This window comes from Pipra filicauda, unplaced genomic scaffold, assembly GCF_003945595.2.
Source record: "Pipra filicauda isolate LSUMZ 115617 unplaced genomic scaffold, ASM394559v2 scaffold418_size605597_pilon, whole genome shotgun sequence".
Lineage (NCBI taxonomy): Eukaryota > Metazoa > Chordata > Aves > Passeriformes > Pipridae > Pipra > Pipra filicauda.
The window spans coordinates 468,029-483,504 of record NW_024104552.1 but is presented as its reverse complement, the minus strand read 5'-3'; the positions used below and the strand labels follow the sequence as shown (position 1 = coordinate 483,504).

General features: G+C 42.5%; 1 protein-coding gene across 2 annotated transcripts in view; it reads left to right on the top strand.

Moving 5' to 3' along the window:
* The window catches only part of CEP85L (centrosomal protein 85 like), a 144,279-nt gene that overhangs the window by 25,121 nt on the left and 103,682 nt on the right, over positions 1–15,476 (top strand). The window contains exon 1 of one of the 2 annotated variants that reach the window (XM_027716300.2): positions 8,423–8,939. The exons of the other annotated variant lie outside the window; for it this stretch is intronic. Coding sequence (XP_027572101.1) covers positions 8,891–8,939 — 49 coding nt within the window. The 5' untranslated portion in view covers positions 8,423–8,890. Of the gene's footprint in view, positions 1–8,422; positions 8,940–15,476 lie in introns of those variants that run through there. 2 annotated transcript variants of the gene reach the window in all.

The window sequence follows — 15,476 nt, the reverse complement described above, 5'->3', positions numbered from 1 at the left end:
GGGATAGCAAAAAGAATTTCTGAGCAAAATCCTTGCAGCTGTAGATAAGGGTTGATCAGGACCCTACAAAAAACATCCATTTCAGTGACTGCTCACTTGTATTTTAAATAAATGAGTCTTTACCAAAGTAGTCTTTTACCATATGGTCCAGCAAAGTAGTCTTTTACCAGATGGTATCATTGAGTACCTTTATATATTTCATGTAAAATTATATTTGGAAACCATATGAAAGATTATGCTAAAAAAACAGCAATAGAAAAAAAGGGACTTCATTAGATAAGGAAACACAATTCACAGCCTCTCAAGCTAGATAGCTGGATCTGTTAGATCTAACTTGGCTTACAAATTGACTTGTTAGTTCAATGGAACTTACTGTGTGTACTAACTTGCCTGCTCTTCCTAAAGAGGGAACTCATCTGCCAACATTTTCTTTGCATCTGTGTTCATCCAAATTTGAACTTGCAATAGATCATGTTTTGTTTGTGATGGAGCTCTGGGAGGGTTTCAATATATTTTTGTTCTTTGTAAATTTCACATTGGAAGCATGTAACTGATGGAAACAAAAATCTGTATTTTAGGACTTCTTTGTGCTTCAGAACTGATGTAAATCTTGCAAATCTTGCAAGGTGAAGTTTTGTTCTGAACATTCAATGTGCCTCATAGTGACAATTTTTTCTGGTGATTTCTTAATGCTTCTGTAGAGGCAGTTTCAGCAATTAAAGTATGACACAGAAAATGCTAATTATAGACTCGAGTAAAATGGTTGGTAGTTTTTGTTTCACACAGCTCAGTTTTCCTATTTCTGTGCAAGGGAGACTGGGTTTACTTAAATTGAAATGTATAAGCTCAAGGACTGTCTCCGTTTGAAGAGACTGGAATGTTTGCTAAGGCGGATGGGTTATGAGATAGACCAAACCCCTCTCTCTCAGCAATTGTAAATCCAAAATTAAGGGGCTCCAATCAAGGGGGTATGGAAAAAAGGAAGAAATAACAATCCTTTATTAAAATATATATGTATGTTGGCAAAAGACAGTAACAGAACGCAAAAACAACTAGACAATAGTCCTGTACCCAAAAGTCCCCTTCAAACAAAAACCAGTCTGAGTACTTCTCTGTCCTTCAGCGCGGTTCTAATCACGGTTGGCAGGGGCGCTGTCGGATCACTGGAGGTGCAGAGCCTGCAGTGCTCTGTGGTGGCTGCAGGGGCTTCTGTTGGGCTCTGGCAGTCACCGCACGGGGGGTTATTCACTTAACGTGTGGTCAGTGGTGTCACTGAACAAGGACTTCACAGAGCATTCGTTGGAGTAGTGTACAGATGGAAGTCTTGTGTATGACCACCTCTTGCACTTTCTTAATACATTTTTGTCGCCCTCCACTTTAGCCTCCTGCACTGCTTGTCATCTCCTCTTTCAGTATATTTTTCGTTCTTTGTAATTTTCACGTTGGGACCTTGTACATAATGTTGTTTTATAAGGATGCAGCCAGTTCCGAAATTTTAATTAAGCTATTTATCTCTTCTACTAATGTATTTTGTTTAGGTCCTTCAAGCTCCTTTACCTTGTGAATGGATGACAATCATTTTTCCTTCAGAAGCCAGGGGGATATTCCTATGATCTGAGTTGACCTTCTGATGCTTGGCTCAGAAGATAGGAACACCAAGAACTAAATGGTCAAAGTATAGAGCATATTTGTGTCATACTGTACTGCATTGACCAGAAAATTGGAAATATGATTCTTCAATTTCATTTTAATAGATTTAACCAGATATTCACGGTATTAGAACGGGACACCAACGCACTACATGATATGCAATTCTTAAATGAGTGGCACAGTCCCCAGCAATTAAAGCAGCAATACTTAAACTTCTATGCTTCTTTTACTTATGTACATTTAAAGTTACATGCTCACTTAGAAACTTGCTTTCTTGTTTTCTTTGTGACCAAAGATCAGGTTACATGTTTATTAAAACGCCTCCCAGATCAATTTGGTCACTCAAGTAATGTGTTAAAAGTAGAACAATCTTACAGCCAAGCCAGAGCTGCAAAGTTACTTTTAATAAACACTCTCGTCTGTGTTAATTTTAAGTCAAAAGCAAAACAGTCTCAGATACTGTGGTGGATTCGTACGTATGTCACATAGGAACCCTGAGGTCCCATGAAACAAATCTGATGAGCACTGTTGTCAGTAAAAACTAGTACGGTCCACTTGGTGCACTTCAGTCATTTTCTACCTTCTTGGGTGAACAGGGTCTGCCTAAAAATGTGTGTGCTAATGTATATATTTCTTAGTTTATTGTGAGAAGGATACAAGGCACAAGATATAAGCAAATTAGGTTTAGCAGAGTCAGGAATATCAAAATCAGAGTGTTTTCTATTGCTGCCTGTCCTGCACGCTCTGCAGTTCCCAGCAGTGTCACGGCCAATGGCTGCTGGGAGCGGGCTGGTTCTGAGATATCTGCAGGGTGTGTGCTTGGTGGGTATAAAAGTGCTCCGTGAAACTGGATTTTATTCTATAAAACACCCTGTCATTTTAGGCACGGACTTCTCACTGCTGAGAGAAAACAAAGTAATACTGATACATTATTACAGTATAATGTGTATAGAGAATTATTGTATTGTATTAGTAGTGAATTATTGTAGAATCAATGTCAGTGATTTTTGTAGAATAAAAATCAATGGAGGAAAAAATGGGGCGGGGAGCTTCATGAAGTTATCGTATTTATGGTTAAAGCATGAAATAAATGTTTCCATCCGACTTTTACATATGTGCATATGACAGCAGTGAGCTGACTAAACTGAGCGCTGGCATAACTCCATTGACTTTACTGAAATTTCATCCCTTTGCAGCAATATTGGGTTTGGCTTAAACACGAATGACCAGATAATTTTCTGACTGGTAATGTTTATAGGTTGTATTTCTGACTTGGAGTAAACAAACTGCATAGTTCAGGCTATAAGCAGATAATGATGGCTACTTGGAAGAAATTTCCATATTCAAGTATTCATACAATGTTGCATCCTAACTGGCTGTGCTGTAGTGTCTTTGTATTTCCTGTAACAGCTACTTGCAATTTAAAATTCTGATTTCTCTAAAGTTATATAATTCATCAGGGATGTTTGTTGCAAAAGGAAAACAGGATTTATTCCCTTCTGTGCCAAGGTGGAGAAGGACCAGGGAATGTGACTGCACGATCTGATCCTTTGTTTCAGTGACTGCATACAAGGGTGTGCTTTTTGATTAACCTTTGAAGCAGGTAGGTTTAAATAGGTCAGGCTAAATGTTGATTTGTGTTTCTGATACAGCAGTTACTTCACATTTGGGGTGGAATTTAACATACATGAAGAAGCTTAAAAAAATCTGCAAATTATTGTGTAGCTATATCATCCAATGCTTTATCCTTCTGCACTCACTTGTCTGTGTATAATCCAGAGTGAAACAAGTCCGCCTTGAAGTAAAATGCCAACTATAAAAACTTGAGCACTGTCAGTGGCAGTTGGATTGAAAACCTGAACTGAAGCACTGCTGAGGCTTCTTCTGTTTTAACACAGAAAAGCAAATACAAAAAGTTCAGTGTTTTCAAAATGCCAAACTGAAAAGGTTTTAGTACAGCCATTGTGAAACTGAATTGTGCCTGCCTCATCTGATGACTGGTAGCACACTTATTTCATGCCTCCATTTTCTTCATTTTGTTGGTCTTTCTCTCTTAAAAATACCAAAGAATATTATCAATACTATTGATACATCATCATTTCTTATTCATTATTGCAATGAAGCTTCTAGACTGCAGCAGGTCCCAAATATGGCCTTCGTCAAATATTTCAGCATCATAATAGATGTAAAATATCACCAGGAGGTCTCAGCCCTCTCTCTCAAGAGGATTTACAGCTAGCTAACTCATTTTGTATTAGAACTATTGCAGAAAAAATGATCAGTGTTCCTAAAATGAGACAGTGTGTTCACAGAAAGTGAAGGGGACGAGTGGGCTCAAGAACAAGTGAACTGGAGAAACTCTAAAAAAAGTCATGCAATGAGAGTAGGAGAAAGAATTTTTAAAAAATATTTTTGTTTTCTGAAAGTATAATGTATTGCAAAGAAGCTGGATATGTCCTGGTGGGGACAGGGGAAGAGGCTCACTGGCTGCTCTGGTACAAGGAGTTAAACTTTATAGGAAGCAACCCTGGAAGCCTGGGAGTAGAAGGCCTGCCTCTGGCCTGTAGTATTTTACATATTCTCTCCATCTCCTCTGGGTCCCACCCCTGCATATATTCTTCTTCCTGCATTATCAGAGTTGATGACACAAAGTTGATTTAGATCTCTTAGACTTATTTTAAATTCATATCACACACACACAAAAAAGTGTAAAATTCTGGACTCCAAAGGGTCTTTTAGCAAAGATGTAAAGAATTTCTCAGGTGAAAATCTGATTCTGAAACCTGAAACATTAAGAAGACTGATATTTCAGGAGGCTGGTAATAAATCACAGTTATGGTAACAACAAGCTGCTTGGTTTGATCCTCTATCACGGTGTAAGCTGTTAGTGAAAGTGAGGTGCAAAGCAGATTCAAATCAGTATCAACTTGTGCTCCTTTGTGAAAGATGCTCACTCCCATTTGCTTGTAGAAAAGGCAAAAATAAAAACATTGTGTACACTGTTTTTCCATGATGCCTGCTTTGCAGATATTAGGTGACACAGTTTATTGTTAATGCTGCACAGTGCATGCCATGTACTTTGAGTGAAACATTTCAGTCTTTTGTAGGCCAACCTGCCCCTACCAACAGATGTGCAGTTTATTTGGTACATTAATCTGTTCTTAATTATAGTGCCACCCAATACAGTCTTGCGGTTATTTTTTTGGAAAACGGGAGGAATTGCTCTAAGGCTTCTTAAAGGCTGATAAGACTTTGCTAGGACTCAGTGTTCAGCTGAAAAACTTGTGGGTGGAGGAAAAGGATTTCTGTACTTAGTGAAGCAACTCAATAATTGAAAAATTGTGATTTTAATTTCAAAGTAATTTACAATATAGATGTGCTTGCAGAAATACCACTCTCGCTTTTTGATAGAATGCACACATGCTTGATGTCTTAATTAGATAGGAGAAATGGTCTGCATTCGCTTAGAACAATGTTTAGGTATTTAGCATTCAGGCTTTTTTAATAATCTGTTAATTCTATTAAATGTGAAAGCAAGTGCTTAGAATAAACATTGAACTTATTTCTGGCTTTAATTAAAAAAATGCTGTTTTCACAGTTATGCTTCAGCCTAATTCCATTTCGAGCATTGTGTTTTTACTCAGAGGTAAAAAAAAGGATGTGATTTCCAAACCTGGAGATAGATCACAAATCTAAGATGTGTTACAACTGACCTTATTGAGACAGCATCTGCCTAGTACCAGTGCTTAAGCTCTTATCTTCTATTGTCGTTTTTGGTTCATTCTGCCAAGAAGGTGGAGCTTGTGTCAGAAAAAAAGAGGTGGGGAGAAGGCTTTTCAGACAATAAGAAATAGAGTCCATTCATTGTCTGGAGCATCAGATTTCACAATAGTTATCCAGGGATGCAGGCTGTTTCCACTTACCCTTGATCATGTGTAAGGTTACATGAGTTTTCCCTTATACCATGCTGCTGTTTTCCATGAGTACTGAGACCTGTCTACCCCTCTTGAGTGAGGCAGCACTGGAACACAGATTGTTATGCTCCTAATTCTTATCAACCCAAGAGATGTAAAATGTGATAAGCTTAACAGTCGGACTCGATGATCTTAGAGGTCTTTTCCAACCGTAAGGATTCCATGATTCTATTCTAATGCAAGTCACCTTGGGATGGGTATGCTCCCTTAGGCATAGAAGGACTAAGGCATGAGTGAGGACTAAGGACCAGAGCCAGTACTACCCACCCACCACCCCTGCATGGCTGAGCCTTGTAGGTGGGACAACAGAGACTTGCCAAGAAGAGGGACTTGGGATGTCCTCAGGGCCTGCTGCATTGCCAGGTTGAGACCCATGTGAAAGTAGAGCCTTGCTTCAGCAGCATTAAATAGCACAAGCTCATCTTTGCAGGAGGTCCAAGCCACTTCTTCAAGAGGTTTTGGAAAATCTAAAGCAAATACTCCACCTGGTCTAGAACTGTGTACACAAGCAGACTGCAGACACAAAACATTGCTGGATAGAGAATTAAGTATTAACAAGCTAAAACTTATTTATAGAGTAAAACTACTGGCTTCAATTTGGCCTAGTTTCCAGACAGATACACTGATATCATTTGCGGTGAAAAAGCTTTACTAATTACATTCAGTTTCTATAAAAATAACTTAAAATCCAATCAAAATGATAGATGCGTCTCAGGTTCTGTTATCTTACTGCTTGCATTCAAGCATGTTTTTTTTCTTTCTGCTCTGAGCAGTAGCACCGTCAAAGCACAGATGCCCCAGCAGGGACACCTTGGAAGGCACAGCCCTGCAGTTGGAGGTGATTCAGCCAGACTGCCTGGTTGTGTTCTGCTACCCTCATCTTGGCCTTTTCATCTGTTCTTTTTTTTCCTCTGTGGTGTTGTTCACACGTAGACAGGAGACAGATAGGAAACTGTAAGGCTTCCATGAACGGCAATACCAAAGTACATAAAAACACTGCAGTGACACTTATTAGGGGATAGAAGAACAGTTATCACACCTTTTCCAGGCATGCAGCATTCTGTGGTCATGATAAGGCTCTGGGTTCCTGCAACTGCATTACAGGACAGCATCACAAACTCCAGAGCTCAGCAGCCCTGAGGCAATTTTTCTTCTTGCCTGTAGCTAGACGCCTTTCCTTTCTTGATATTCAGCTTCCTTATAGCTCACTGCATCCTCCTTTAAATATGCTAAGTATTCAAGTTCATCCAACAAAATAGTATGCAACAAATATTACATGCAGACAAGTCCTTTAAAGAGGTCTTGAACTAAGCTGTTTACATGTTTCTTGGTCTTGAGTGTTTTGCTAGATACTTTAGCTTTTATTCTTCCTTCTTATAGTCATGTTTATCTACTATAGTCTCTCTTGCAAACATTCTTCAATATTGAAGCTGGCTTCAGGGTTGAAAGGCTGAACAATTTCATTAAGGTGTTATCAACAATTATTTAGTTTCCTGCATTGGTGTTCTGCTGTAAGTCAGTGTTTGTGGGTTCTTGAAAATGTGTCTGATCTTTTATCATTCAGAGGACTTCAGGCTACACTGTGAAAGTTTTGACAGGATCTCCTGCAGTTTTAGTATTTGGTTTTTTTATTCAATATTTGCTAACTTTTTAAAGACCTTGTTTCTACAACTCTACCTACAAAACACCCAAGGACAGTTGCACTCTGTAGCTAAAACAAGCTGGTGAGGAATGCACATCATGTCAGGTCTTCAGTGAGTGCATAAGGGCTTTATACAGACAAGAAACAGGAAGAAATAACAACATGCAGCATTTCTACATGCTCATGCCAGTACTTCTGAGGTCTCTCTTTTACATTATGAATACCAAGCTAGGCATAAATAAAACATGACTTATGCAGAAATATAACATATAACTTTCCAAAGAGATAAAAGCTATTCTGTAATCATCAGCTACTAATTAAAAATGCATTGGGTCAGCAGGAACTGTTTTAACACAATTTTATTTATTGATTGTGAATGTTTACCCGTGAATACAGAACTGATCGTGTTTCACCTCACCTCCCCAAGCTGTCATGCCCATCATACTCTGCAATGCTGTCCAAAGCATTGCTTTTCTTGGTGGTGGCGGGCTTTGTAATTTTGGGATAGTTATGCTGAAGTTAGAAGCTGTTTGAGTGCTTTCTCCTCCTCTTTACGTTTTTATCTGATGATGGAGACTGCTGAACACTTGTTCAGAAGGTAGTTTACAATGGGGACACTGGGCTGGCAGACGCAAGCAACAGTAACACGAAGGTTGCTATTGCACAAATATCTCTTGAAGTGTTTGGAGCAGACTCAAAGCAGCTTGGGGCTGGAGGGGGCCTTTTACTGGGTTTGAATTATTGCTGACAGGAGCGTTTTGTTCCCAGTCCCGTGGCTTCAACTTTTATGATGCTTTTGGTGGAACTGATCGTTCAAACGAATGTTACCATTCTTCTTTATTTCCACTTCGATTTCTTACTAAAACAAAAAAAAAGTAGAGGAAAATTGTGATTTTATTATGAACTCTACTTAGTAAAGTCCGCGCGTAGTGGCCTTGGGTATTTCCAGTGCCGCAACTCCGGAGTCAGGCGTTTCACCCTCCTTTACCGACTGCCTTCACACCACGCCGAGTGCTGTCAGTTCGGCGCCTTGCCCGGTGACAGCCACACGCCGCTGCCCACCGGCCCTTCCCGAGCGGGCGGGACGCGCGGGTCCCGCGGGCGGACGAGGGAGCGAGCGAAGAAGCCCGAGCCCAACGGGAGCCCCCGAACCTCCTCTGCGGCCCCAGCAGAGGGCTCTGGGGCCGGGGCGGACGGGATGTTGCGGGCTGTGCGGGGCTGGGCCGGCCGGACTCGCCCCCCGCCGCAGCCCCTCGCCGCCGCTCGCCCCGTGGGCCGGGTTATGTAAGCGGGCGCCCCCGAAGCAGCGGCAGCCGCAGCAGCATCTGCGGCGTTCCCGCCCCTGTCTCCGCCCCGCTCCCAGCGCTAGAGAGGCAGGAGGCGGCAGCGGCAGCGCAATAGAGCAAGTTTTGTCTCCTACGAGGGGGCGGCGAGGTCCCACGGCCCTCGGCAGTGCCGGCACCATGGCCGCGGCGCCTCTGGGGCGGGCAGCAGCTCCCGCCGCGGCGGCAGCGCCTCGCTGAGCTCCCCGGGCAGCGGGAGCGGCCGCCTCCGCCGCCCCTCCGGGCCGCCCGCCCGCCCGAGAGCGGCGGTCCCCCGGCACGGCCCGGCCCGGCGCGGCACCATGTGGGGCGGGCTGCACCCCCAGCCCGGCTTGCGCGGCTACAAGGCGGGTAAGGAGCGCTGAGGAGGGAAGGGAAAGGAATGGGACTGGGGCCGGGGCCAGGGCCGGGGGGAGGCACATGGGCCCCGCGCCGCTTCCCCTCCCCCGGCCCGGCCCGGCCCGGCTGGCTCCCTCCCGGGTCCCCACGGGAACGCCTGAGGAAATGTCTCCCTCCCCACTGCGGGCGGGAAGCTGCGCGGCCCCTTCCCCACACCCGGCTCCCAGAGGGGGGACGTGGCGCCCGGAGAGGGTGCGGGGCCGGCCCGGTGGAGAGGCCGATTAGGCGTCAGCGGCATCGGGCCGGCCGGGGGCTCAGCGCTGCCTTAGCTGGACCTTGCAGCGGATGATAAAAGCTGAGCTTAACCTACATAATCCGTTTCCATGTTTCGGGCTTTCGTTTCCCTCCCCGGTTTGTTAGTATACCCTTAGGCAGAAGCGTGCTTCTCTTGATGCTTTTTCACTTTAAATTTAGACCGCAACAAATGGGTCGAGTCCTATTTTGCCTTTTTTTCCCCCACCACTTCGCTGTCTCTGGATTAATTAGAGCCTAGTTCCTGCGGGTTGGCAGGGATGCGTTGATAGGTTAGTGCTTGGAGTTAGGTTGTTCCAGGAGAGACACCTATCTGTGAGCGATGGGCTGACTTCCCCCCCGTCAAGGCTGTCAAACTGGAGGAGGAAAACTGGTGAATTGGCTTTAGAGCCGTGTGAACATTGCTTTTGGGCAGGTGAGGCAAGGTACTGGCTCTTTTGGATGCTCTTTTCAGGGTTTGGAAATACTACCAACTATATCACCTTCTGGCAGAGCTTCTACAAATATTTTGTCATGTTTTGATTTATTGAAGCAATTGATCACAGTGGAGGTCTGTGATTTGGCTCTGCCATTGCAAGTGCAAAGTAGTGCTGTTGGAGTAATTTTTTTGCTTCGGAAGTTTGGGTTTATGTTTTAGTGTTGGGATTGCAAAACGTGACTGTATAATGTGTATATGGTTAGTTGACATATGTAAATAGCGGGATTGTTTTGCTTTCGACTGACAGGGTTTTTCTTGCAAATACAAGAGCTACTAAGACGTTCTCAGCAGCTGCCCGAATCTCTACAAGTAGGCTAATGTTCATCCCTAGAAGGTGAAAGAAGACATTGTTCCTTTTTTCTGTACTGTGATTAAGTTATTAATTTCTGTGTATAACACATTCACCTCGTTGAAGCCTTTTTATTTTTTTTTAAATTATTCAGTGCTTCCTGCAAAAGAATGGAATTACATTATCTTTGTGCTACAGCTTGCAAAGATAGTGGATATTCTGAACAGTAGGTGCAGAGATTTCAGTTAATTTGATGGAAACTGCAGGAATTTAGAGTGTTTCAATTCTTGATTATTTGTGTTTAGGGCAGGAATATTAAAAGGTTATGTCACAAGCGTACTCTGACACTAACTTCAGACTGTTGCAAAGGTTGCTGATGTTTCTTTTCCATTAGTTTCAGAAAACTTTAGATTGTGCCTCTTGGTACAGTGTCTTCCTTTTGTTTGGGGTCAAATGAAGTGGTTTAATACTGTGTTGAATTTATCAGCAATTCTGATTGGTGAATTATTGGATGAATGTTTTACTTTTGCCCATTTGTCAGAATGGTCTTTAAGATTCAAGAACAAATTTTCTATGTTGCTTTTCCCTCCTCCCCAGTCCCCTCATTCCTTTCGAACTTGTATTAACCTAGAGTATTTAATATATGTTTATCTGTAAGCACTAGAAATGTAAGGTAGCAAAACTGGTAGAAAAACATCTAATTTGAGATAAGATTAACAGAAAGTAGTGATTAATTAGAAAGCAAGTAGGTGAAGGTTTAACCTTGAGATATCATCTGTGCACTATAATTTCCAGCATAGGAGTCGCCTCCTTCATCTTTCTTACTGGGAAAGAGTCGAGAAGCTCTTTTGCAAGGTTTGTAATCTGTCTAAAGCAGTGGAAGTTAATTAGCTCTATGCAGGTATTTATTGAAGGGATGACAGCTACTAAGATCCTGTTATTGCCATGTTAGATATTTTTTTTTAAGGAAGCTGTCCATGGGAAAAGTATTTTGTAGCAAACAGGAGCATCCTACAAGGAAGCAGAAGTTTAAGCACTTATTTTTAAGCTGAAGGAATTTTTCTTCTGTCAAGATATGTTTAATTCTTTAATGGCAACTACTTGCTATAGATTCTGCTTGATCTGGGAGCATAACAGTAACTTGATAACTCTTATTAAACTGTATTTATTACTGAAAAGTGTTCTGTTTTGCTAGTTGTACTCTAGTTATCTATAGATATATGTATTTAGAAGTCTTAGTTTTGTTGAAAATCTTACAGTTCCCTTACAAAGCTAGGTGCTTACTGAAGTATTCTATTTACACAGGGGAATTACCAGTTTTTCAGTAATAGATGCAAATTAATTCTGGTTATCTTAAAATGTAACAGGCAAGGACACTTCTTGGGGCATATTTAATTTGTGGCCTTCAGTTTTATTCTCTTTTCTAATTTGCATATTGTTCCTGCTTTTTGGTTCAATGGGAGTGCATTCTTTGAAAACAAGTGTGCTGTCTTGTTTGCATCCCGCTGGAATTTTTTTTAGATAGGTGCTTCTTGTTTAATCAGTGACTTTAATGACAAAGTTTGCTGCCCGTGCGAAATAAATTCAGCTTCTTACAGTCTCAGTGCCTGTCTGAAAAATTAAATTACTATTTTTGGAATGTATATGATTGACCTAGTCTTTCCGTCTTCTTGTATACATGTAACTGTTTATGAAACGCTTATACCTCTATAAAGACAGCAGTTTGCCATGTGCTGCAGGAATTTAAATAACTGCAGTGAAGGGCATGCAGCATTTTAATCCATTTGCTTATTAATCTAGACCAGCCTTTGAAATGCACACTTGGTTAATAGCTCTTTTAAGACTATGAAAGTGTTCATCTAGATGTGTTTTACCTCTGGGGCATGCAGTCATTCAGTTAGGCCATGTGTGTCCAACAGATGCCTGTGGAAAGTGAAACCAGCACACTTTAAAATGAAATGACAGGTATTTATTACTTTCAGTAAACTGTGCCACCTCTAGTCAGGCTTCTCTCCACTGTCCAATATCATCTATTGATAATAATGGACATCAAAAAGATATTATTGGCACTCCCTAAAAATAGTAGCCTGCACCCCTCTGCCTCTGGAGCCCTGGCTGTGTGGTTTGCCCTGCGTTCTTGTACTTGAGCCTTATTGGTAGCATGACACACGTGGATCTGAAAGATTATTTAATGGTGTCACAAGCAAAATGTGAACAGCAGCAAGGTCACAACAGTTTGTGGAGCACTACCTTCTTGGGGTACTCATGGGCTTCACAGGCAGCTTCCTAACAGCTGGCATGGGGAGGGTGCAGCTGATGACACTTGTTTTCATTATGTGAGGTGGGGGAAGGGACAGAAATCCAGTGGGTTTGTTTCTGTAACAAGTTTTCTTAGTCTGCTATTGGAGATCTGCAGCTGGGGATGTGACAGCTCTTGGAATATCTTGAGAAGGCAGGTTTATCTTTATGGGCTAGGCAAAGCAATAAATGGTGAGTTAGTCCACGTGTAGACTTCAAATTGGTTACCAGTTATAAGTGTATATATACGTTTGCATATGGTGTATTGTAAAGATTGATCACCTGAGTTTAAAAATGTGGTGTTCCTGCTGCTAGAATGGCCTCTGCTGTCTTTCACAGATCACTGCAAGGTCAAATGACATTCTGTGTTTGAGTGATGGTGAACAGGAGCTACTTACTTCCCTTCAAAAACAGTGCCTTTGTTTTTTCCTCCCTCCAGGCAATTCACTTTTATGAATGTAGCATCTACTCTTTTAGTGCGTGCAGAACATGTATGTCTTAACTGCTGGGCATGAGAAGAGAGATGGATGTGAGGGTGTATTATAGTGTTGGTCTTGGGGCTTAGGAGTTTTTCTGATCTCTTGTATGTTAAACATTTACTCACTGAATAGTAGACCTGTGTTTGCAGTAATTCTGTGCTTTTGAAACTTTAATTAAAGGAAGTAGTAATTAATGTAACAATTTTGAGAAGAATGCATTCATTTTAAATGGTTGTACAGAATAAGGATATAGTAAAAAGCAGCCTGAGACATCACATCTGCCCTAGGAGGTGGTGATGAAGGAAGTGCTAGTAGGATAAAAGCATCTGTAGCTTTTCAAAAGAATGTCTAGGATTTATGCCCACCAAATATTGATTCTTACAGTTGCAAATTATTTATGCTAAGATTTTAGTTGGACGTTTAATACCTGTTAAAGAACCCATGTGTTTCAAGATATGGAGCACTTGCCAAATACAGTAAGAGTACATGGTGGTAAGAACAGCTGGAAGCCACCTAAATTGCACAACTTGAGGTTGTATCCAGAGGTGGTCATCTGCCATTGTTGGAAGCAGAGTTTGTTCACTGTAGACAAGTTACTTAAGAAGAGAGATAGTGCTACACTCGTTCAGTGTCACCTGCTCTGCCTTCTGTACTCTTTGGATGCTTGTTTCTATCATACAACTTGTCTGTGGTTTAATAGTTGGAGAGTTAAACTGATTTTCAATTCCCGTGCTGGTTGTTCTTTGGCTGAAAAAGTGCTGACTTGGTTGTAGTTGTCAGTAGCCTCTCAGATGCCCAAATACATCTTGAAGTTGTACACTGACAATGAGACAGTCTGATTGTGGTTATGATTAGCTTTAAAACACATTCAAGTGTATTCACTGTGTAATTCAAAAAGTGGCTTTCTCACTGGCTTCTGCCGTGGGTTAGCCATGGCTGGCTGCCAGACATTCACCCAGCCGCTTCCCACTCCCCTTGCTCAGCGAGACAGGAGAGAAAACAGGGTGGAAAAGCTTGTGAATTGAGAAGACAGAGAGATTGTTTTTTTCTGTGACAGTAGCTGGCAAGTGGACTTGACCATGGCGTCAGCCCATGTCAGCTCCTCTTCACGCTCTTTCCTTGTGTTATTGCCTTGCGCCAGCCTGATCTCTGTAGGGCCTTACAGGGAATCTCTGTGCAGGTGCTTGGAGCTCCTGCTTCTCCTCCTCCCCTCCTGCTCTCGCCTCTGGGCTCGCAGGGCTGTTTCCTCGCAGTTTTTCCACCCTCGCTCATTGCTTCTGGACTGTGTTTTGCTCTTTCTTAACAAACTCTTTCTCCAAAGTGTTGCTATCGTGTTTGTTGGGTTGAGCAGTGCCCTGAAGTGGGTGGCTTGGAGCTGGCTGCAACCAGCTGTGTCCAACCTGGCGCAGCTCTGGACACTCCTCACAGAGGCTGCCCTGCAGCCCCAACCAGCGTGTGGGCACCTGCAACCCCCATAAAATTTCTTCAGAAAGAAGTAATTGTGTTTTGCTATTTCTTTCAGTAGACCTCGAATAATACTATATATAGTGTCATGAAGTTTATTCCTGCCAACGCTGGGGGAAGGTGTGGGAAGGTGTACTGAAGTATAACAAGGTTCTGATGTCTGCTGTAGGCTCCTACATGAAGTTTCTTGCTGTCTAGGGCAAGATGAGGAGTGGCAAGTGTGAAACTCAGATCAGCTGCAGAAGCACAGAGGTGGATGGCTGGAGAAGAGGAGGAGAACATGCAGCAGGGAATAGCTCATGTAAATATGCTCACAAGTGTCTTAGTCCTGACATATCATCCCTTGTGTTTCCTGAAACTGCTGAGACCTGTGGAATTGCCCCTGGGGATGCAATGAGAGCTTTCCCTGGGCTCTCCACTCCACAGCATCTGGCTTGGTTGCCTGGGCATAAACATCCTATTGATTGCACAGCCACGCTCAAGTGACCTATTTTTCTGCAGCCAGCCATGCCATAAATGACACTACATCTTTCTGTTCCTCATTCCACAGGGATCTTTGCTGTTTTTTGAGATTCAGCTGGCCCATCTGTGAAAGGAGGAACTAACACATATAAAAGAAGGTCGAGTTTAGAGAATTTTTTTTCTCTCTTCTTTTAAGATGTGATAGTCCCTGAAATGTGGGAAAATGTGGCAGGTAAACCGCTTCTTTTTCCTGAAGGGGTGTATGTGGGTGGATTGCAGGGCATGATTTTATTTTACAGGTAAGATAATCTAGTGCGTAGTTGCTCCCACCTTTCTGTGTACCTCCACTCATGTATCCTTATTGCATCCCATGTGCCCGCTCTAGCACTTGTTCAACCTTACAGCAAGCGAAGTGGGGAGGCTGGACCAGGGAAATGCTGAAGTTAAATGCTGAAGGGGAGGGGTTACAGTTGCCTGACCCTGGTGTCGGGAACCTGACAGGAATCTATCAGTTTCACTGCAGGAAGCATCTGCACTGATATCAGGCAGGTGTGGAATATTTAGAGTCAAATGGACTACCTCTTCAATCAGCTCATGGAGAGTGGAAAAATCTCCCAGCATAGTCTTGGTTTGCTGCTGCTGCTGCCATCAGGAAGTATATAGTTAATCCTCAGGCTTACCATGAAGGCCAAGGAAGATTAAGAGTGAGGATCAGGAAAAAGTGACATTAATTCCATTGGACAGCGTAACTTCCACCAATTAGTGGA